Source organism: Erythrolamprus reginae, chromosome 3 (assembly GCF_031021105.1).
Source record: "Erythrolamprus reginae isolate rEryReg1 chromosome 3, rEryReg1.hap1, whole genome shotgun sequence".
Classification (NCBI taxonomy): domain Eukaryota; kingdom Metazoa; phylum Chordata; class Lepidosauria; order Squamata; family Dipsadidae; genus Erythrolamprus; species Erythrolamprus reginae.
In genome coordinates this window covers 143,534,418-143,558,251 of record NC_091952.1, presented here as the reverse complement: position 1 = coordinate 143,558,251, position 23,834 = coordinate 143,534,418, and the positions used below count along the sequence as shown (strand labels likewise).

General features: G+C 42.5%; 1 protein-coding gene across 1 annotated transcript in view; it reads left to right on the top strand.

The window, feature by feature from the left end:
- Positions 1–23,834, top strand: part of ARAP3 (ArfGAP with RhoGAP domain, ankyrin repeat and PH domain 3) — a 500,752-nt gene that overhangs the window by 284,530 nt on the left and 192,388 nt on the right. The window contains exons 23-24 of the mRNA XM_070746896.1: positions 19,367–19,514; positions 19,594–19,662. Coding sequence (XP_070602997.1) covers positions 19,367–19,514; positions 19,594–19,662 — 217 coding nt within the window. The remainder of the gene's footprint in view (positions 1–19,366; positions 19,515–19,593; positions 19,663–23,834) is intronic.

Below are 23,834 nucleotides of genomic sequence, written 5' to 3'. Positions count from 1 at the left end.
AGAGCTTTCTTTGTGGCAGCCCAACCCTCTGGAATCAACTCCCCCCAGAGATTAGGATTGCCCCCACCCTCCTTGCCTTTTGCAAACTCCTTACAACTCATCTCTGTCATCAGGCATGGGGAAATTGATTCCCCTGGGATGTTTTCGTTTTATGTATGGTTTGTATGAGATGTATGATTGTTTTTTATATTAAGGGTTTTAAATTGTTTTAATTATTGGATTTGTACTGTTTTGTTGTTGTGAGCCACCCCGAGTCTTCGGAGAGGGGTGGCATACAAATCTAATTAATAATAATAATAATAATAGTAGTAGTAGTAGTAGTTGTTGTTGTTGTTGACTGATCAACATCAGAAGGGGCATCTTCCAGGGGAACTCTTTGTACCCATTGCTATTCATCATCTCTATAATCCCACTGTCACTCATCCTATAGAAAACAAACCTAGGCTACCAAACTGCTAGGAATTCACCAAAAATTTCATACCTGCTGTATATGGATGAACTGAAGTTGTACAGAAAATCAGAAACTGAGATATAGTCACTAACCAATACTGTGCAAATCTTTAGCAATGACATCAGCATGGAATTTGGCCTGGATAAATATGCCACAGTGGCACTGAAAAAGGGGGAAATCACTGAAAGTGAGGGCATTGAAATGCCAAATGGTCAAACCATCAAGTGCCACCAGCCAGAGGCCTACAGATACTTGGGCATCATGCAACTGGATAATATCAAACATGGCCATGTGAAAACTGTGATCAGCAAAGAGTACATCCAGAGGACCAGAAAAATTTTGAAGAGCAAACTGAATGGTGGCAACACTATCAAGGCTATAAATACGTGGGCCATACCTGTCATTAGATTCACAGCTGGCATAGTGAACTGGACTCAAGCAGAGCTGGACAACCTGGACAGGAAAACCAGAAAATTAATGATGATCCATCATGCACTACACCCCCACAGTGATGTTGACAGGCTGTATTTACCAAGGAAAGTAGGCGGCAGAGGACTTTTGCAAGTGAAGCAGACAGTGGAAGAAGAGAAGCATGCATTAGCTGACTATGTGAAGGAGAGCAAAGAGTCAGTGTTGACGGAGGTCAACAATAGGAAGCTTCTCAAGGTGAAGCAAACTAAGGATCAGTACAGAAAAACTGTAACTCAATGTCGTATGGACAGTTGGCAGAACAAAGCATTGCATGGCCAGTTCTTGGAGAAGATTGAAGGCAAAGTGGATAAAGAAAAGACCTGGTCATGGCTTACAAGTGGAACACTCAAAAAGGAGACAGGAGGACTAGTACTGGCGGCACAAGAACAGGCCATTAGAACAAATGCTGTCAAAGCCAGAATTGAAAAATCAACAGACGATCCAAAGTGCAGACTTTGTAAAGAAACAGATGAAACAATCGATCACATACTCAGCTGCTGCAAAAAGATTGCACAGACTGACTACAAGCATAGAATGATGTTGTGGCACAGATGATCCACTGGAACTTGTGCCGGAACTACCATTTACCAGTGGCAAAGAACTGGTGGGATCATAAGCCCGAAAAAGTGATCGAAAATGAGCAAGCAAAACTACTGTGGGACTTCCGACTTCAGACTGACCGAATTCTGAAGCATAACATACCAGACATCCTGATTGTGGAGAAAAAGAAAGTATGGATCATCGACATCGCAATCCCAGGGGACAGCAGAATTGAGGTGAAGCAGCTAGAGAAATTAGTGAAATACGAAGATCTAAAAATCGAGCTGCAACGACTCTGGCATAAGCCAGTGAAAGTGATCCCAGTGGTACTCGGCACGCTGGGCGCAGTGCCAAAGGATTTCAGCGAACATTTGAAAACCATTGGAATTGACAAAATCTCCATCTGTCAATTGCAAAAGGTAGCTTTACTGGGATCAGCAAACATAATTCGCCCCTACATCACGCAGTCCTAGGTGCTTGGGAATTGCCCAACTGGTGATGAAATATGAAATCCAGCATAGTGATCTTGTTTGCTGTGTTGTATTGACATAATAATATTTTTTTAAAAAAGACATTACAGCGGGAAAAAAAGTCAAGAAGGCAGTCAAACTAAACAAATTTCTCAGATATTAATAATATAGAAATCATTTACCCTCTATTCCAATAGTTAAATTCATTCTATATAATAACATTATTGAAAATTCTTGTTTCTATTACATCTAAATCTAATACAATGATGCCTCTACTTAAGAACTTAATTCGTTCCGTGACCAGGTTCTTAAGTAGAAAAGTTTGTAAGTAGAAGCAATTTTTCCCATAGGAATCAATGTAAAAGCAAATAATGTGTGCAAACTCATTAGGAAAGAAATAAAAGCTCGGAATTTGGGTGAGAGGAGGAGGAGGAAGAAGAGGAGGACAGTCGCTACCCAGAGCAAAGGGAACATTTCTTTTCTCTGGGTGCTTGCAAAGGTTTATTCCCTCTCCAAGCGCCTAGAGAAAGGAAAACACTCTGTTCACTCTGGACTGCCAAAGCCTATTTAAGTGTTACCAAAAGGCTCCTCTGGCAGCCCAGAAAAGCCCGAGATGGCCGGGATTAAAGGGGAAATGGCAGGAAACTGGCCGGGCCTTCGTGCAGTTCTCAAATTTCCTGGGAAATTTTTCCAGACTCAGGTTCTTAAGTAGAAAATGGTTCTTAAGAAGAGGCAAAAAATCTTGAACACCCGGTCCTTATCTAGAAAAATTCTTAAGTAGAGGCCTTCTTAGGTAGATTTACACTGTACTTATAATAATAGAAAACCATTTAAAAATCATTTGAGGGAAAAGACCAATTTATTGATACCTTGACCATTCATCTCTTTTATATTTATATTTTCTCCATCCCCATAGCTTTTTTTCTTTTTTCTTTCTTTCTTTCTTTCTTTCTTTCATTCTCCTGTCTATCCATTTTCCTGCTCATTTTCTGTTTTTTAAGTATCTTATTTTTCCCTTGCCTGACTCATGATGTCTTTATTATTTTTCTCTATTCTTTTTTGCTATTCTGAATAAGTTCATCATTTTCAAAACAATAAACATCATTATATCTAAAATCTTGTAAATAAAGTTCATTATCACAATGAGATATTTTAGTTTCAACAGTCATCTTTATCATTTCTTCTTCCTCCTTGTATAGTTAAAAGTTTTATTGATCCTTTCCTCTTCAGTAACACCATCTTCTGTTTTCAGTTCTATTTGAATTTTCTTCCTAGTTTTTATTTTTAAGTCAAGGACACAAATCTCTCGACAGCCATCAAAAAAATCCTTCACCAGTCCTCTCAACTCAATTATAATAGTTTCCATCATATTGCGAAGTCACTCTTCTTCAATCTTAAAAAATTCAATTTTAAATTTCCAGTATTAAATTTTTTAAAAACCCAAATATCACACAAAATTAGGCAATGAAACCTTTTACACACACCACCGAGTCACAAATTTTGATTGTACAGCTGCTACGTAGAAACTTTTTCACAACCTTAATCTCCAAATTGCAATAGATATTTCCGGCTTGCTCTCCCAGTTTTGTTATTCTTTTCTCTTTCTCTTAATAGATAAATCTCCAGCACACTCCTCAATTTGATGTTTTCTCATTTCTTTGTATCACAATCCAGTCTTTTACTTAATATCCACAGGTTTCGGCCTTTAGTTATCCCTCTTTGTTACTTTGCCCTGCTGTAGCTTCTGATCGCCATATTAGTCGCTCCTTCCTTTTCCAGTCCCACTTGTTCTTGCTGACACTCTAAGACAGTGATGGTGAACCTATGGCACAGGTGGCACATGAAGCCATATCTGCTGACACACAAGCTGTTGCCCTAGTTCAGCTCCAATGTGCATATGTGTGCCAGCCACCTGATTTTTGGCTCACACAGAGGCTCTGGGAGGGCATTTTTGTCTTCCAGAGAGCCTCCAGGGGAATGGGGGAGGGTGTTTTCACCCTCCACTGGCTCCAGAGAAGACTTTGGAGCCTGAGGTGGGCAAAACCTAACTGGGCCCATCAGAAGTTGGGAAACAGGCCATTTCCAACCTCCAGAGGGTGTCCGGAGGGCGGGGGAAGATGTTTTTGCTCTCCCCAGGCATTGAATTATGGGTGTAGGCACTCATGCGATAATGCATACCCACGCTTTTTTGGTACTGAGGGAAAAAAGGTTCACCATCACTGATCTAAGATGTTTTTTCAAGTGCCTTTTTCAGCCAGAAGCACTCACCAAAATCAGTTTCTTGCTCAGCTTTGTCCCTCCTGCATGATTCTTCAGATCTCCATCCCAGATGACTTCCAATCACTTCAAAAATCGATCTTTCCATTGCATGACTGCTGCGGCTATGGCAGCTAGGACAGCTTGTTCTGAAGCCGTTTTTCACCACCTCTGGTTGAGGGCTCTAATTTGGGTTCCTGTAAGGTATGCTGACCCTGAACAGGTTCCAAATGGTGTCCCTCTTCTTCACTGCCCCTCCGTGGCAGTTCTGTGGTTGATTCCAACAGAACCGCATCCTTCCAGGCAGTGGGAATTCAGGGTTCCTGCAGAGAGCAGAGAACTTTATACCACCACACCACCTGGCCATGTCCCCTCTCTATCCTGGTGTTACTTAACCTCTCAGCGGCTCTTCGGAGAGGGGCGGCATACAAATCTAATAAATAAATAAATAAATAAATAAATAAGAAGCAATGGGTGTAAACTAGTCAAGGAGAGAAACAACTTAGAACTAAGGATAAAATTCCTGACAGTTAGAACAATGGATGAATCCGTGGAACAGCCTGCCACCAGAGGTTATGAATGCTCCAACACTGGAAATTTTTAAGAGGATGTTGAGTACCCATTTGTACTGTAGGGTTTACTGCCTAAACAGGGGGCTGGACTAGAAGACCTCCAAGGTCCCTTCCAAATTTGTTGTTATTATTATACAAGGCAGTTAGAAAATGTTTCACATTTTAAAATATCTGTACATCTTCCCACCTTATAGACAGTGCAGTCATACCACGGCTTACGAACCTAATTGGTTCCAGGGGGAGGTTTGTAAGACGAAAGGTTCGTAAGACGAAACATTGTTTCCCATAGGAAACAATGTAAAGTCAATTAATCCGTGCAACCCAAAAAAAACCCCCGCAAAAAACCGCTGCCGCCCGGCTGTCACCTTTTAAAACAGCCTGGGGGCTTCTCAGCGACCTCCCGAACGCCGAACGCCAAACCCGAACTTCTGGGTTCGGCTTTCGGGAGGCCGCCGAGAAGCCCCCAGGCTGTTTTAAAATGTGACAGCCGGGCGGCGGGGCTTCCCAGCAGCCTCCGAACGCCGAATGCAGACGTTTGGGTTTGGCGGTCGGCTTCGGGAGACGGCTGGGAAGCCGCCCGACTGTTTTAAAAGGTCACAGCCAGGCTGGGGGGCTCCCCAGCAACCTCCCAAACCCCAAACTTTTGCCGAACTTCCGGGTTTGGGAGGTTTCTGGGAAGCCTCCCAGCCTGGCTGTGATCTTTTAAAACAGCCGGGTGGCTTCCCAGCAGCTTCCCAAAGCCAAAGGCCAAAACCAAACTTCCGCGTTCGGAGGCTGCTGGAAAGCCGCGTGGCTGTTTTAAAAGGTGACAGCCGGGCTGGGAGGCTTCCCAGCAACCTCCCGAACCCTGAACCCGGAAGTTCGGCAAAAGTTCGGGGTTCGGGAGGTTGCTGGGGAGCCCCCCAGCCCGGCTGTGACCTTTTAAAGCAGCCGGGCGGCTTCCCAGCCGTCTCCCGAAGCCGAACGCCAAACCCGAACTTCTGCGTTCGGCGTTTGGAGGCTGCTGGGAAGCCCCGCTGCCCGGATGTCACCTTTTAAAACAGCCGTGCGGCTTCCCAGCAGCCTCCGAACGGTTTAGAAAAAAATTGCCTCTTCTTATGAACTTTTTTCGTGTTACGAACCAAACCCGAACTTCCGGGTTCTGCGTTCGGAGGCTGCTGGGAAGCCCCGCCGCCAGGCTGTCACCTTTTAAAACAGCCGGGGGGCTTCCCAGCAGCCTCCCGAACGCCGAACCTGGAAGTTCGGGTTTGGCGTTCGTAACACGAAAAAAGTTCGTAAGAAGAGGCAAATTTTTTCTGAACCCCGGGTTCGTATCTCGAGTTGTTCGTAAGACGAGGGGTGCGTATCTTGAGGTACCACTGTACTTCCAGAAAACTGAGAATAACCATAAACAACTTCTACATCTAGTATCCACGCGTTCCAGTTCAGGAAATTGACTTGAACTAAACTGTATAGTTCCAACACAAATTGGTTTGACATGCCTTGATTGTTAATGAATTATCTACTTTCAGTCTCTCTAGAACTTTCAGCTGACAACAACCTTAAGGAGGTTGTTTTTATTTTTTATTTTTTTGTTTTTTGCAAAAGCAAAAGCAACATCATTTAGCAGCAATTTAAAGCACCTTCAATTAGACTTTTAAAAAATGCAGTATCCAATTAGAAAAGGCCATACTTTTAAACATTTGTATAGAAATAAGTTGCTGAATTTTTTAAAAAACTGAAAATATGACATCTGTACAATACATTTATTGGATTGGATTGGATTCCTTATTGGCCAAATGTGATTGGACACACAAAGAATTTGTCTTGGTGCATATGCTCTAAGTGTACATAAAAGAAAATATAGAGGACTTCCGGTTTGGATGCCGTGCCGTCATGAGCAGCTGGCAGCTTGCTCCGCTGGGCTGACTCGTTTCTTTGGAAATCTTGGCCTTCTTTTGGCAAGGTCCGATCAAGGAAGAGGGACCGATAGAGAGAGGAGATCTTCAGGCATCGTAGGGAGAAAGGCAATCTGCCGTGCGATGCCTAGATCGCTCTTGGATCGAGTTCAAAGAGGTAGGCTCTTTAAAGACCAACACTAAGGCGCGATGATCAGACATCTTAACAGGAAGACAGAAATAAAAGCAGAATCTGTATCGAGCTTAAAGAGACATGAACCACCCCATTGCGAAATACCGGTAAAGCTGTTTTATTACAGAAGCCTAATAGCGGCGACTACTTACAGGATTACAAAAATTGAAAGTGGATTTGAGAGCAGGGTGAGCTGAGGGAAACTTTTTTTTAAAAGAACTTTGATGAGATCTTCTGATTATCCTCCCTTTGATTAATTAATCCTCTTGATTTGATTAATGGACTATTTGGACTATTTGGACTGAATCTGTCTAAATTAAAGAATTTAAAAAACAAAACCAATCAACTTTAAATTTAAAGAGCTCGTTGCTTCTGGTCGTTTTCCCTGCTTGTCCTTACTAGAAGAAATATTAATATAAAAACCCTTTGAACAATTTACTTTAGATAATTTACTTTGGATTGTGATTTTGGACTTTGGATTTTGGATTGTAATCTGAGACGTTGGACTTTGGACTCTGGGCCTAAACTCTTCTTTCTTTCATTGGACTAAAATTTTGAGACTACATTCGCTGGTAAATTCTGATGTAACCTGTGAATAACTTCATCCGGCCCCAGTTCCCACTCCAAAAAAGAAAAGAAGAAAGGATTCAAGCATTTAAGCATTTATACTGTCATTGCTTCCCCTTTTCTCTGCTTACAAAGAGAACAAGCAGAAAGACTAAAACTTTAAGATAATACTTTTAGTAACTAAATTTCTATAATAAAATGGCTTCTAGAACCTTTTCCCAAAATAAAGGAATAAAAATACAAACCCTTCTACTTATGACTCCGACAAGACGAAGATCTTTAGAAAGTATATTGGCAGAAGAAAAAACATCACTCAGAAACTTGAAATTACATTAAATACATTACAAGAAACTCTTTTTAAAATGCAAGACATCACAAATAGTATTGATGGAGTGAGAGAGGAAATTAGTGAACTAAAGAACAACATGAGTAAAATGGATGAGAAAGTTGGAGTAATGCAAGCTGCTCTAACAAGAAATGAACAAGAGATAGAAATAGTGAAGAAGAGAATGAATGTAATTGGAAAACCCCCCAGAAAAGACAGAGGACAGACTAGAAGCCGTTAACCATAATTTGTTTTGTTTTGTTTGTTTTTTGCAAAAGCAAAAGCAACATCATTTAACAGCAATTAAAAGCACCTTCAATGAGACTTTTAAAAAATGTAATATCCAATTAGAAAAGTCCATACTTTTAAACATTTGTACAGAAATAAGTTGCTGAATTTTTTAAAAAACTGAAAATATGACATCTATACAATACATTTATTGGATTGGATTGGATTCTTTATTGGCCAAGTGTGATTGGACACACAAAGAATTTGTCTTGGTGCATATGCTCTTAGTATACATAAAAAAAATATAGATTTGTAAAAAATCATGAGTAGCGTTGGGCGAACCCAACAAAGTTCGGGTTCGGCAAACTCACCCAAATTTTGCCGTGAAGTTCAGGTGAGTTCGCCGAACCCAAACCTGAACTGTTGCTTGCACCAAGCTGCTGCAGCGTCCTTTTCTGTAAAAATAAACAATAAACACCTCCTTTTGCTTCCTTTTATTTTTACAGAAAAGGATAGGAGGTGGGAAATCCCACGAAGGGATTCCAGGGACCGGGCTTTGACATCATGGAGACTCCTTCCTCCCTGTTTCGGCCAGCCAGGAAGTAGTCTCAGTGACATCAAAGCCCCACCCACGGAATCCCTTCACAGCACCGCAAGCAAAAGGAGGTGGAAAAGCCCACGATGGGATTCTCCATTCTCCTCCCGGGCGGTGGCGTTTCACAGTGTTCGGCTGAACCTGAACCCGAACTTTACCCGAACTTTTAAAAAAGTTCTGGTTTGGGTTCGGCATGCCGAACACTGCAAAGTTCGGCACAAACCCGAACTTTGTAGGTTCGGTTCGCCCAACACTAATCATGAGATACAACACTTAATGATTGTCATAGGGGTCAAATAAGCAATGAAGAAACAATCAATATTAATAAAAATCTTAAGATACAAGCAACAAGACAGTTATAGAGGTGCAGATGACAGACTCAATGATTCCTCTGTAGAACTGTATCAGCAGCTCCTTGGGCAGTTTGAGCTTCCTGAGCTGGCGCAAAAAGAACATTCTTTGTTGTGCTTTCTTGATGATATTTTTGATGTTAGGTGACCATTTTAGGTCTTGAGATATGATAGAACCTAGAAATTTGAAGGTCTCTACTGTTGATACTGTGTTGTCTAGTATTGTGAGAGGTGGAAGGGTTTCTCTTAAAGTCTACCACCATTTCTACGGTTTTGAGTGTGTTCAGTTCTGGATTGTTCTGGTCACACCACAAGGATAGTTGTTCAACTTCCCGTCTGTATGCGGATTCATCATTGTCTCGAATGAGTCCGATCACTGTTGTATCATCTGCAAACTTCAGTAGTTTAACAGATGGATTGTTTGAGATGCAGTCACTAGTGTATAGAGAGAAGAGAAGTGGTGAGAGTACACAGCCTTGAGGGGCACCTGTGCTAATTGTACATGTATCTGATGTGATTTTTCCTAGCTTCACCTGCTGCTTCCTGTCTGTTAGGAAGCTTGTGATCCACTTACAAGTGTGTTCAGGTACCGCTAGCTGATTTAGTTTGGTTAAGAGAATGTCTGGTATGATGTATTGAATGCTGAACTGAAGTCCACAAAGAGGACCCTAGCGTAGGTCATTGGAGATTCAAGATGTTGAAGGATGTAATGTAGAGCCATATTAATAGCATCATCTGTTGATCTACTTGCTCGGTATGCAAATTGCAGGGGGTCTAACAGTGGATCTGTGATGGTTTTCAAGTGAAACATCACTAGCCTTTCAAAGATTTTCATAACTACAGATGTTAGAGCAACTGGTCTGTAGTCATTCAGTTCCTTGATGGAGGTCTTCTTTGGCACTGGGATGATAGTCGAGCATTTGAAGCAGGAAGGAACATAGCACAACTCTAGTGATTTGTTGAAGATTTGGGTGAAGATGGGGGCTAATTGGTCAGCACAGACTTTTAAGCAAGAAGGAGTTATCTTGTCTGGGCCTGGTGCTTTTCCAGGCTTCTGTCTGAGAAATAGATCTTTCACTTCCTTTTCTGTGATCACTATGGGTTGTAAACCCAATGGGATGAGTTCAGTTGTAGAAGATTTAGCTGTTGTTGGTGTGTCTGGGATGGAGGTTGTACAGATAAGTGGTTGAGGTTTCTTTCCAAACCTGCAGTAGAACACATTCAGGTCATCTGCCAATTGCTGATCTCCTTCAGCTTGGGAAGGTGGTTTGCTGTAACAGGTGATGTTTTTGAGAGTTTTCCACATGTTTGCTGGTTCATTTGTTGAGAATTGATTCTTTAGCTTTTCAAAGTAGTTCCTTTTTGCTGCTCTGATCTCCCTTGTTAATATATTTCTGGCCTGATTGTACAGCATTCTATCACCTTTTCTGTAGGCTTCCTCTTTGGAATGACGTAACTGCTTGAGTTTGGCTGTGAACCAAGGTTTATTGTTACTGTATATTTGCAAGTTCCTGGTTGGTACACATAGGTCTTCACAGAAGTTGACATATGATGTTACAGTATCTGTGAGTTCATCTAGATCTGCAGAGGTGTCTTTAAAAATATTCCAGTCTGTGCAGTCAAAGCAAGCCTGTAGCTTTAACTTTGCTTCCTCAGTCCAGTCCAATTTGCTTTTGGGTACATACATGGCCTTGTAAATCCTCCACAAAAAGCCTTCATAGGAGATAATCAGATGACAACTCTGCTAAGTATGTAAATGTCACTTAAATAGTTGAGCTATTTCAAACTAGATTTTGCCCTCTCTCTTCTTTTCTACCTTTCTCTCTCTTTCTTCCTCCCTCCCTCTTTTACTTTCTCTCTCTTTCTCTATTTCTCTCTCCCACCCTTTCTCCCTATTTCTCTTTCTCCCTCCCTTTCTCTCTTTCCCGCCCTCCCTCTTTCTTTCTCTCTTTTTCTTTCTTCCTCCCTCCCTTTCTCTCTATTTCTCTCCTTTCTCCCTCCCTTTCTCTCTCTTTCTCTCTCTCTCTTTCCCTCCCTCTTTCTTTCTCCCTTCCTACCTTCCATTCTCTTTTCTCTCTCTCCCCCCCTCCTTCCCTCTCGTTCTTCCTTTCTCTCTCTCTCTCTTCCTCCCTCCCTTTCTTTCTTTCTTTCTCTCCCTCCCTCTTTCTTTCTTTTTCTCTTTCTCTCTCTTTCTCTCTCTCTCTTACGGGCTTCAGCGCTTCCACTGCTCCAGCTCCCACTGAGCAGCTCCTAGAGTGAAGTAAAGCATTGGTGGGAGTGCTGAGAACCAGCATTTTGCTTGGAGATTCCCCCCACCCTTAAAGCCCCGGCTGACAATAGGCGGGTCTCCCATGGGTGGCTGTCAGGCAGTGGTGAAAGGCTGTTGACCTTCCTCCCTTCCTCTCTTGAATCTTGCCAGAAATGGCTCTGGACTGGGATTGGATGATGGACAGGTCCTCGCAGCCCTGTGCCTGCCTGCCTTCCTCGTTCCCTCCTATGGCCTAGTCTCCTTACCTCTCTCTGTCTCAGCTATCTTCCAGGGCGCCTGCGGGGATGGTGGGTGAGGGATCCCTGAGCTGCTACCTTCCTGGGCCATGTGGAAGCTGTGGCACCCCCACCAACTAGCCCAGGAGAGAGAGCAGTTATCGGGTGGGAGAAATAGCGCCTGGCTCCTGTGCAGCGTTGAAAAATGCTGCGTGGCAGGCCGTTGCTGGGTGTGTGGTCATGCGGCCACACACCTTAGAGGGAACAGTGGTTGGGAGTGCAAGGGTCCATTTTACAGTGGTTTGCCTCCTACCTTTCCGGTTGGCCACAGTTGGTTGGCAGGGAATCACAGGTCAACTCCTAGGTCCCTCCTTTGTGGGAACCTCAGGGGTCAGTCCTCTCATCCCTGCTGTTTAATATCTACATGAAACCGCTGGATGAGATCATCTGACAACACGGGGTGAGCTTTCATCAGTATGCTGATGATACTCAGCTGTACATCTCCACCCTGTGTCAATTCAGCGAAGCAGTGGAAGTGATGTGCCAGTGTCTGGAGACTGTTAGGGTTTGGATGGGTGTTAACAGGCTCAGACTCAACCCTGACAAGATGGAATGACTATGGGTTTTGCCTCCCAAGAACAATCCCACCTACCATCCATTACCCTGGGGGGGATGGGACTTTTGACCCCCTCAGAGAGGGTCCGCAACTTGGGTGTTCTCCTTGATCCAGAGCTGAGCTTAGAATACCATCTCTTGGCTTGGCAAGGAGGACGTTCACCCAGATTCGCCTGGTACATCAGTTGCAGCCCTATTTGGACTGGGAGTCTCTTCTCACAGTCACTCATTTATTTTATTATTTATTTTATTAATTGGACTTGTATGCTGCCCCTCTCCGTGGATGTGTCATGGCTCATGCCCATATCACCTCGAAGATCAACTACTGCAATGCTCTTTATATTGAAGAATGTTTGGAAAATTCAGATGGTGAAAAATGCAGCCACGCTAGCAGGCATGGGCCTCCTGAGGTATGCCCATGTCTCTCCAGTACTCCATGAGCTGCATTGGTTGCCAATTGGTTTCCAAACGCAATTCAAAGTGTTGGTTATAACCTATAAAGCCCTACATGGCATCAGACAAGATTACCTATGAGACCATCTTCTGCCTCACGTATCTCAGCGGCTGGTTCAGTCCCAAAGAGTTGGCCTTCTCCAGGTCCCATTAGCTAGACAATGTTGCCTTCTCTGTGATGGCCCCTTTGGAATCAATTCCCTTTGGAATCAATTCTCCCCAGGGATTCACACTGCCCCCACCCTCACTGCCTTCTGCAAGAGTCTAAAGACTATTTTTGCTGACAGGCTTGGGGCCACTAAGGCTAACATCTAACCCCGGCCAATGAATGAATTCATGTTTGTTTGCCTGAACATGAGTGACTGGGGGGTTTTTTTGTTGTTGTTTTAAGATATTGGGATTTTAGTATGTTTTTAAATTTAGATTTCTACATATTATGTATTACTTGTGAGTCCGAGGAATAGGGCGGCAGAGAAATCTAGTTAATAAATAATAAATAAATAAATGGAGAAGGCGTGGTCATCTACTTTCTGCTCCTGCAGAGAATTGCTGAACCCCCCCCCCCCCACTGTCTGGGGGTGCTGATTCATTTTGAATCAGTCCAGAATCTCCCTGAAGGGGAGGGGAAGAAGGGGACCTGGTTTGGTGCCAGTTTTGGGGGTTTTGCACACCCCACAGGCGCCATCCAAGAGCCTCCACCAGCAGCGGAGTGGAAGCAGCTTGCTGCCCTTAGCCTTGGTGACTACAGAAGAGAAAAATGAAGTAATGAATGTCATCCGGAATGGAACAGGAAAGTAAATTTTGTGCTGGAGGAAGAGAAACAGAGAATTATTGTCTGAGATTTTCACTTTGGCTGGAGGAGAGATTTGGTTAAAGAACTGGGCTATGATAAATGAACTTTCTGTCTAATTGAGGTAAGTGGCTAAATTGAAACCAGAACTTTCTAACTTGCAAAAATTAAGAAGAATAAGGAATCGATTCTAAAACCGTTTGGATAAAAATTGGATGGTTTGAGGCTTTGAAATTGGATTTAAAGAAGAAAAAAGGAACTTTAAGAGTTTAAATAATTAAGTGGAATCTTTCTGATTTTTGGTGTTGTTTGGGAACGAATTGGTGGAGCCATCTACTGGTCAAAAGCTTTATTATGAGAATTTTCATTTACTTAGAGAATTTGTTATCTTAGCACTGGTCTTGGAAAAGAGAAACTAACTGGATTATTGATAGTTTTTCTGCAAAGGAGGGCTTGTAAATTTGAGCCTAAACTTTGTTTGAACTGTTTTGCAAAATATAACTAAGCTGCTGGGAAGAGCATGGAACATCTGGAGATACGAGACCTGAGAAAATGGAAATGGAAATTCAAGAGATAGAAGAATTGTGCAAAGTCGGTATACTAATAACTAAAGATTTAAGTACCAAAGCCCACTGCAACAACATAGCCAAGAAGGCTTCAAGAGTTGTAAACCTAATCCTACATAGCTTCTGCTCTGGCAATCTCACACTGCTTACAAGAGCTTACAAAACTTTTGCCAGACCCATTCTTGAATACAGCTCATCTGTTTGGAACCCATATCGCACCTCAGACATTAACACACTTGAAAATGTCCAAAGATACTTCACCAGAAGAGCCCTTCATTCCTCCACTCAAAATAGAATACCCTACAAGACTAGACTTTCAATCCTGGGCCTAGAAAGCCTAGAACTAAGACGCCTTAAACAAGATCTAAGTATTGCCCACAAGATCATATGCTGCAATGTCCTGCCTGTCTGCAACTATTTCAGCTTCATCCACAACAACACAAGAGCACACAACAGGTTTAAACTTAATATTAACCGCTCTAAACTTCACTGTAAAAAATATGACTACAGTAACCGAGTTGTCAAAGCGGGGAACTCATTACTGGACTCCATAGTGTCATCCCCAAACCCCCAACACTTTACCATTAGATCAGGGGTCCCCAACCGCCAGTCCGTGGACAAGTACCGGTCCGCGGGACATGTTGCACCGGTCCGCGGAGTCAGTTGCTGCTGTGGAGCCGGCGAGTGCCAAGCTGTTTCCTATCTCTTTCCCCTCCCATTCACTCGGGACCACCGTTTGACTTGGGCCGAGAAAACTTTTGCTTGCTTGCTTCCTTCCTTCCTTTCCTGTCTTTTTCCCTTCGTCGAAAGTGGTCTATTTCCTCCTCACGAAGCCCTCTCTCTGCCTGCAGCTCAGACGGAAAGACTTTGGCATTGTGCAGCTCTTTTTTTGCTAGGCTCCCCCACCCTATTCCTGGGGGCAAAGCCAGGGGTGTGCGTGTAACCATGAAGCCCCCCCCACCAGCTCCGGTAATTTTCTTTTGGAAGGATTCCTTGCTGCAAGAAAAGTACCAGACCTGGCAGTGGTGGGCGCTCCAAGCAGGCAGCAATCGCAAAGGAAGGTGACTGTGTCCGTGGAGGCACCTCCCCCCCTCTAGGATTCCTTGCTGCAATCCCAGCCGGAGCGGGCGCTAGGGGGGGGATTCCTCTGAAACTGCCGAAAGGAAGGAAGGAACCAAGCAAAAGTTTTCTCCCTCAGGTGGACCGCCTCGGCCCGAGGCAAAGGGGGGTCCCGAGTGAACAGGAGGGGAAAGAGAAAGGAAACCGCCCCCTCCTGCCCTTCCTCCCTCTGTCACCTCGGCTCCCCTGCAAAATTAAAAAGGGGGGGGAGGAAAGAGAGGCAATGGAACGATAAGCTACACCCCCATGCTTAATCCCGCCCCAAACCATACCCCTTTCTGCCCCCACCGGGCCATAGAAAAATTGTCTTGCTGAAACTGGTCCCTGATGGAAAAAAGGTTGGGGACCACTGCATTAGATTATCTACAGTTGACCTATCCAGATTCCTAAGAGGTCAGTAAGGGGCAAGTACAAGCAGGGCCACCGATAGGCCGGTACTACTGGTACTGGCGTCAGGGGCTCAGCCAAATTGAAAAATGGGGGGGGGTTGGCCCGCCACCGTGTGCTGGCCCCCTGGTACCCGCAGCAGTCATTGTGCCCAGCACTGTTCCATGTAGGCTGCGCACACCTGCACCAGTGCACCCCAAAACGCCCCACGTGCACCCTTTTCCAAGGGCGTGCACGAAGCCGCGGCCACCCCGCCCCCGCCTCTAGCCCCCTCGCGCCCCTCACGCCCCTGGCTACTTGCCGCTGCCCCCGCCTGCCCAATCCGCTTCTCTTTCTCCTCCGCTGTAAGAGAGGCGGGGCAGGTGTTCTCACAGCGAGGGCTGGCGAAGGCGATTTTCAATGTCGGGTGTGCGGACTGGCGCACGCTCTCCCCATCCCCCTGTCAGCCAGCCCGGAACATTCAAAGTAAGAAAAGGGGGATGGGGAGAGCGCGCGCCGGCCCGCGTGCCCGACATTGAAAATCACTTTTGCCAGCCTCCGGAGAACGAAAAAGAGTGAGAGCGACAGAACAAGATAGAGAGAAAGTGAGAAAGAGAGAGAGAGAGAAAGAGGGGGGAGGGAAAGAGATAGCAAGAGAGAGAGAACGAGAGAGAGAAAGAGTGAGAGAAAGAAAACAAGAGAGAGTGAGAGAGAGAAAGCAAGAGAGAGAGAGAAAGAAAACAAGAGAGGGAAAGTGAGAAAAAGAGAGAGAGCAAGAGTGGGAGAGATAGAGAAAGAGAGAGAGAGAAAGAAAGAAAGAAATGAGAGAGGAAGAAAGCAAGATAGAGAAAGAGAGAGAGAGAAAGAAATGAGAGAGGAAGGAAGCAAGAGAGAAAGAGAGAGAAAGAAAGAGAGAGAGAGATGAGAGAGGAAGGAAGATAGTGTGAGAGAGGAAGAAAGCAAGAGAGAGAAAGAGAGAAAGAAAGAAAGAGATGAGAGAGGAAGGAAGAGAGTGAGAGGAAGAAAGCAAGAGAGAGAAAGAGAGAGAAAGAAAGAAAGAAAAAGATGAGAGAGGAAGGAAGAGAGTGAGAGAGAGGAAGAAAGCAAGAGAGAGAAAGAGAGAGAAAGAAAGATGAGAGAGGAAGAAAGAGAGTGAGAGAGAGGAAGAAAGCAAGATAGAGAAAGAGAGAAAGAAAGAAAAAGAGATGAGAGAGGAAGAAAGCAAGAGAGAGAAAGAGAGAAAGAAAGAAATGAGAGAGGAAGGAAGAGAGTGAGAGAGAAGAAGAAAGCATGAGAGAGAAAGAGAGAGAGAGAAAGAAAGAAAGAGATGAGAGAGGAAGGAAGAGAGTGGCAGAAAGGAAGAAAGCAAGAGAGAGAAAGAGAGAGAAAGAAAGAAAGAGAGAGAGAGAGAGAGAGATGAGAGAGGAAGGAAGAGAGTGTGAGAGAGGAAGAAAGCAAGATAGAGAAAGAGAGAGAGAAAGAAAGAAAGAAAGGGATGAGAGATCAAGGAAGAGAGTGAGAGAGAGGAAGAAAGCAAGAAAGAGAAAGAGAGAGAGAGAGAAAGGAAGGGATGAGAGGGGAAGGAAGAGAGTGAGAGAGAGGAAGAAAGCAAGATAGAGAAAGAGAAAGAAAGAAAGAGAGAGAGAGAGCAGAGAGGAAGAAAGAGAGAGAGAAGAGTGGAAGGAAGAGAGAGAGAGAAATGATAGAAAAAGGGGAGAAAAAAGAGAGAAATGAGAAAATGATTGAGGGAGAGAAGGACAGGAAAGAGAGAGAAACAGAGAGAGAAGTGACTCTTGATTTAAAGCATATGGTAAAAGCACTTAAATAATAACAGAGAAAAAAAACCAGCCCTCACCTGTTTTTATTAATAGTTTTGCTGGTTATTTTAGTTTTAATAGTAATGGATTTTGGGGTTTTTTAATTATTAATTTCTTTTAATAAAAAAGAAGGGATTTATTTATTTATTCGTTCATTCATTCGTTCGTTTGTTTGTTTGTTTGTTTGTTTATTTATATGCTGCCCAGTCCCAAGTTTTTCCTTATTTCCAGATTGCATTTCTTCTTGGTGAGGTTCCGCCCATTGCTTCTTGTACTACCTTCAGGTGGCATGGAGAATAAATAGATGCCATCTGCTCTGTGGCAGCCCTTTAAGGATTGGGAAACTGCTATTATATTCCCCCTCAGTTTTCTATTTGTTGAGCTAAACATACTTGTTCTCTTAGCCCTTGGTCATAGGATTTAGCCTCTAGGCCAGGGATGTCAAACTCAATTTCATTGAGGGCCACATCAGGGCTGTGTTTGACCTCAGAGGGCTGGGGGAGGGCTTGCCCAGGGTGTGTGGCCATGGTAGCATGGCACGGGATTTGGGGGGCAGTAGTTTTTAAATGGCAGGGGGGGCAGACACTTAGGATGTATGGGGCCCCAAAATTCCTGATGGTGGCCCTGAGTACAAGTGCACTAGAGTGCCTTCCATCCCCTGTCCTATTACTCTCCTATATCTCCTATACCTTTCTTCTATTCCTATATCTCTTCTTCTATTCTTTTATTGATATGTTCTATTACTATATCTTCTTTTCTGTTCTTTCATAGATATATTTTACTATGAGTATCTCCTCTATAACCTTCATCATTTATTTTACTCTGTGTGTGTGTGTGTGTGTGTGTGTGTGTGTGTGTGTGTGTGTGTGTATATATATATATATATATATATATATATATATATATATATATATATATATATACCCACTAAAACTCTCATTGTGTATTGGACAAAATAAATAAATAAAATAAAAAATAAAATAAGATTTTAAAGAGCTGAGAGGATTCCTGAGTGGCCTTTTTCAAACTACTAAGGAACTTACAATTGAAGCTAATAAAAAACACTGATTATCCAATTTTGAGTGATGATGTAGGTCCCATCAGCTAGAGAATGTTGTCTGGTGGGACCTAGGAGAAGAGCCTTCTCTGTGATCGCCCCAGCCCTTTGGAATCAACTCTCCCCAGGGATTCGCACTGTCCCCACCCTCCCTACCTTCTGCAAGAGTCTAAAGACCCATCTTTGTCGACAGGCCTGGGACTGCTAAGACCATCATTTAACCCCGGCCAACGAATGGATTTATATGAATGTGAGCGAGTGGTTTTTTAAGAAATTGGGGTTTTAGTATGTTTTTAGACTTAGATTTCTTCATGTACTGTATTTATTTTTGTTGTGAGCTGCCCTGAGTCTAAGAAATAGGGCGGCATAGAAATCTAATTAATAAATATATTCATTAACAAATAAATGACTGACCATTCTCTTGCCTTGATACATCCAGAGATGAACAAAGTGCCCCTTGCTAAAGCTTTCATCCTCTTATCTATCAGGAGCTGTTAATCCAAGGAGACCTCCATATCACATAACTCCTCTTTCAAGAGCAAGTCCAATGCTCCAGAATTATGTCTGAAGCAGATGAAGATTTGCAGATAGTTATTTCATCCTGCTAGTATTCTACATCCAGACCTCAACAGTCTCTAAACACTTGTTCAAAATATTTCTGGCTGGGCCCAAGTTAAGAATATAAATCTGGCTATCATCAGCTCAACCTAAACTGATTGATTAACACATGCAGATGTTTTGTGTAAATGTTAAAACAGCAGGGTGGGAAATCATTGAGTTCCATTAGACCTCACAAATCTGAGCTTACTGACTGACCTATCCTTCCTATTTAACTACCGATACAGTTCACTTAGAAATACTTTTGCTTCAGTGGTTCTGTTTCATTCTAAGATCAAACTGTTGCTGTTGATACTGAATGTTATGTGTAATTAAACACTCCTAAAAGGTAAGGAATGTATCCCCCTAATGCATGTCTAAAAAAACATGTTTCCATCCCATGATTGATTTTGAATCCAAACTTAAATGAATATAGATGGCCTACTTATTCAAGAGCGTTGTGTAACTGACACACCATCCTTTCTTGTTGATAGTTATACCTAAGCTTCTGTTTACAAGTGTGCCAAACCCTGCAGTTTACCCTCTCATCACTGCTTCCCTCCACTGGACACAGCTTTTATTTGGGTCTTTTTGCTCTCCACTGCAGGGTACAGAAATGCGTCAATCTCAATCACATGAGCACCAAGAACTTAGCTTTACTATTTGCTCCCAGTCTCTTCCAGACAAATGGAAAGGGGGAACAAGAAGTCAAGGTGATAGAGGATTTGATTGACAACTATGTTCATATTTTTAATGTGAGTCTGGGTCTCCTTCCCCTGTATCATTGCACATTTGTTTTATGTGTATTTTACTGTAGCTTTTCTTTTACTCTAGATTGAGGAAGATCAGTTGTTGCAGATGGACTTGGAAAACAGTTTGATTACTACCTGGCAGGATGTGAAGGTACTATAGTGCCTATTATCCTTCCCTTTCCCTGTTAGCAGATATATTGATAACATTAGAGTCTCTGGAGAGGGGCGGCATACAAATCCAATCCAATAAATAAATTAGAATAATAGATTAACAACGTTGGAAAGGATCTTGTAGGTCATCTAGCCCAACTCCCCACCCAAGCAGGAGACCCTACACTATTTCTGACAGATAACAGTCCAGTCTCTTCTTGAAAGCTTCCAATGATGAAGCTCCCACAACTTTTGTCCGCCTTTAATAAGTATTTTTTTAAATAAACTTTAATAAATAAACATGGTGAGTAATAATATAAATGGTTGCTAAGGGAATGGGAAATTGTAATTTAGGGGTTTAAAGTATTAAAGGAAGGCTTGTAATACTGTTCATAGTCAAAAATAGTGTATTTACTTCCGCATCTCTACTACGCGGAAATTCGACTTTCGTGGGTGGTCTCGGAACACTGTACTGTGTTCAGTTCTGGAGACCTCACCTACAAAAAGATATTGACAAAATTGAACAGGTCCAAAGATGGGCTACAAGAATGGTGGAAGGTCTTAAGCATAAAATGTATCAGGAAAGACTTAATGAACTCAATCTGTATAGTCTGGAGGACAGAAGGAAAAGGGGGGACATGATCAAAACATTTAAATATGTTAAAGGGTTAAATAAGGTTCAGGAGGGAAGTGTTTTTAATAGGAAAGTGAATACAAGAACAAGGGAGCACAATCTGAGGTTAGTTGGGGGAAAGATCAGAAGCAACACGAGAAAATATTTTACTGAAAGAGTAGTAGATCCTTGTTACAAACTTCCAGCAGACATGGTTTGCCCTCCCCATGCTCCAAAGGCTCCCCCCCAGAGGCCCTCCAGAAACCTAAAATGCCCTCTCAGAGCCTCCACATGAGCTGAACATCAGCTGGCTGGCACACAGATGCATGCTGGAGCTGAGCTAGGGCAATGGCTTGTGTGCCAGCAGATTTGTCTCCACATGTCACCTGCGGCACGCGTGCCATCATTGGCATAGCCCAACTTTTTCGAGACTATGTATTTTGCTACCATGGCATGGTCTCACTACAAGTGTCAGATAGAGGGGCACAATTCCAATCTAGATTGTGGAATGTACTTTTTGAGTTACTAAATATCAACATCAACCTCTCCCTTTCCTGGGGGTAGGCAAAGTTGGCTCTTCTATGACTTGTGGACTTCAATTCCCCAAAATCCTGAGCCAAACATGCTAGCTCAGGAATTCTGGGATTTGAAGTCCACATGTCATAGAAGAGCCAACTTTGCTTATCCCTGCCCTAGCCCACCATCCAATGGAGAAGCTGAGAAGACTAACTAGGTCCCCCAACAGTATTTGAGGAACAGAAGCATGAGTTGTAGCCACTGAACCAACACGTCCCATTCTCTGTAGAAAAAGTTCCTGTAGAAACTAGCAAAGACCAGGAAGTAGTGGACATCTTTGGCTTGCGAAGGACTTGCCAGTCAAGTACAGATTGGACATTTTGGGGGTCAGTCTGCATGCCTCTTGTGGAAATACAGTAGCCCAAGAAGTCTAACTGTTGTAAATCAAAAGCACATTTTTCTGCCCTGGCAAAAATATATGTGGTGTGTGTGCTGAGCCTTATTCGCAGAGTAGATTAAAATATAATCTAAATAAAAAATCACAAATTTATGTATAAAATCTTTTAAAAACTGGTTCATGAATTTGGAAAATCAAGCTAGGCATTATTCAGATCAAAAGGCAGTACTATTATTTATATTTGCCATATTTGGTGTAAAAGGTAGTTAAGCATTCATGATCTTCTTTTATTTGAATAAGGTTGTAAGCATTGTGGAGGTCTACTGTCTGTAGTTTCTAATAATAGTCCAGAATTATCTTACTGTGAGAGAATTCAAAGCTTTGCAATCATTCACCTATTGGAGTTCTGAACAATGCCCCAATAAAAGCAGGAGCCTCAAACCATTTTAAAGAAAAATCCAGTTGTTTATTAAGAGTGCCATGTCAGCACAAAGTGAAGCCAGCTTTGACTTCACACTGCCTTGCTTCTGACCCTGCCCCCCCCAAGTTGTGTCACCAGTCATATTTCCCAACAAAGCAATTTCATAGGTTGTAAGAAATCACATCCTCCAGTCATTGCAGGTTCCTGTAGAGATGCTCTTGACCTCAGCTGGCTATGATCAATGTTCCCTCTAATTTTTTTTCGGTGTGGGTGGAAAAGTATAATGTCTGAGCAGCACATTTTCATGCCTGGGCGTGGATTGGTTAGAAACAAAAGGGAGTCACGTGATCTCAGGACACACAGCAATGGTCATAAATATGAAACGGCAGCAACGTTTTGATCCTACAATCATCTGGCTACTGCAAGTGTGAAAAGGGTGTATAAGTCATTTTTTTCAGGGCTGTTGCGACTTTGAACAGACAGTAAATGAACCATTGTAAGTCGAGGACAACCTGCCTTCCCCCCTCGATGTTTTCTGTGGAGCTTCAAAATGGACTCCTGATCTGCTGATCTGCTTCTAAATGAGTGCACTGGTCAGACAGATAATCCTCAACTTCTGTTCCCCAATGAAGACCAACATTTCTATCTCCTGAGTAAGCCGGTTATTAAGTGAGTTCTGCCTCACTTTACCACCTTTCTTGCCACAATTGTTAAGTGAATCCCTGCAGTTGATTGTCAGAAGATCCCAAAAGATGTTCACATAACTCTGAGGCATTGCCACCATCATAACTACATTGTCAAGTGTCCAAAGTTTGATCCAATAATCCCTTTATTTTTCCAACAAATAGAAATAATAAAATGGAAAAGGGGATTAAAAGGGGATACAAAAATATAAAAAAGAAAAGGGTTCAGTTCAAAGTTCTGCTCAGATTAAAGAAATTGGAATTTGAGCAGGGTTGATTGCCCTTTTTTAAACTTTAATTATTTTTTCTATTTAGATATATGAATTTAGGAATTGCTGATCTGTTTTAATAAAGTTAGAAGTATTGATTATAATGAGATATGTAATAGGTGATACTGATTTGGATTAATGCATACATGGAATGGAATTTAGAATTGTTGGGGAGATTAATGATATTAAAGATTTTTAATTGACTGAAAATAGAGAATATTTAGAATTCCCCCCCTCCTTTTTTCTTTTCTCAAATTGTCTGAAATTTAAGATTAATAATTAAGTAAGAAATGTAGATAAGTATTAAATGGCTAAATGTTTGATGGGCCGAAATAATTTTTAAATTTGGGATTAGGTAAATGTACTATTTAGAGGGGGGAAGAATTCTGAAATTCGTATATGTTTATGGTTTGTTTTTAATTTTCTTTTGTTAACATCTGATTGGTTATACAAGGTTTTCTTGGTTTAAAGAAAAATGTATAAAGAAAGAAGGAAGCACTTTGGCATAATGGTTAATAAGTTAGAAATATAATTGGTGTACTTTTTGAAGGAAAATTAAGGAGGGAATTTAATTAAAAGAAAATGTATGTAACTGGATGACAAAATTAGAAAAAAAACTTTTGTAACTTTTTTGATGATTGATATTAGTTACTAAAAAAATACTGCATTTTATTCATGGAAAATTAGATGGTACACTGTATTGTTTGAATGTATGTTGAGAGAAAAATTTTAAAAATTTAACCCCCCCCAAAAGTATTTTCTTCCTCTGTCCCTCCATTCATTTCATTCTTCTTCCTTCCTTCCTTCCTTCCTTCCTTCCTTCCTTCCTTCCTTGTTCTCTCCATTTCTCTTTCCTTCCTTCCTTCCTTCTTCTTCCCTCCATTTCTCCTTCCTTCCCTCCTTTCCTCCCTCCCTCCTTCCTTCCTCTCCACTTCTCTTTCCCTCTCTCTTTTTCCCTTTTCTTTCTTTCTCTCCACTTCTCTCTCTTTTCCCTCTTTTCCCTCTCTTTTTCTTTCCCTCCAGGTCTCTCTCATTTCTGTGTATTTCTCCCTCCCCCCTTCTCTCTCTCATTTGTTTCTCCTCTGTTTTTGCTCTCATTTCTCTCACCTTCATTTCTGTTTTTCTCTTGCTTTAATCTCCCTTTTTCTTTTTCTTGGGCTGCAGGATTGTGGTGAGTCTGATGGAGCCCTCGCACCGATCAAGGCCGCCCCACGGGTTTTCTCGAGTGTCTGGATACACAGAGCACCGACACATGCCTGCTTTTCCTCAGCTGC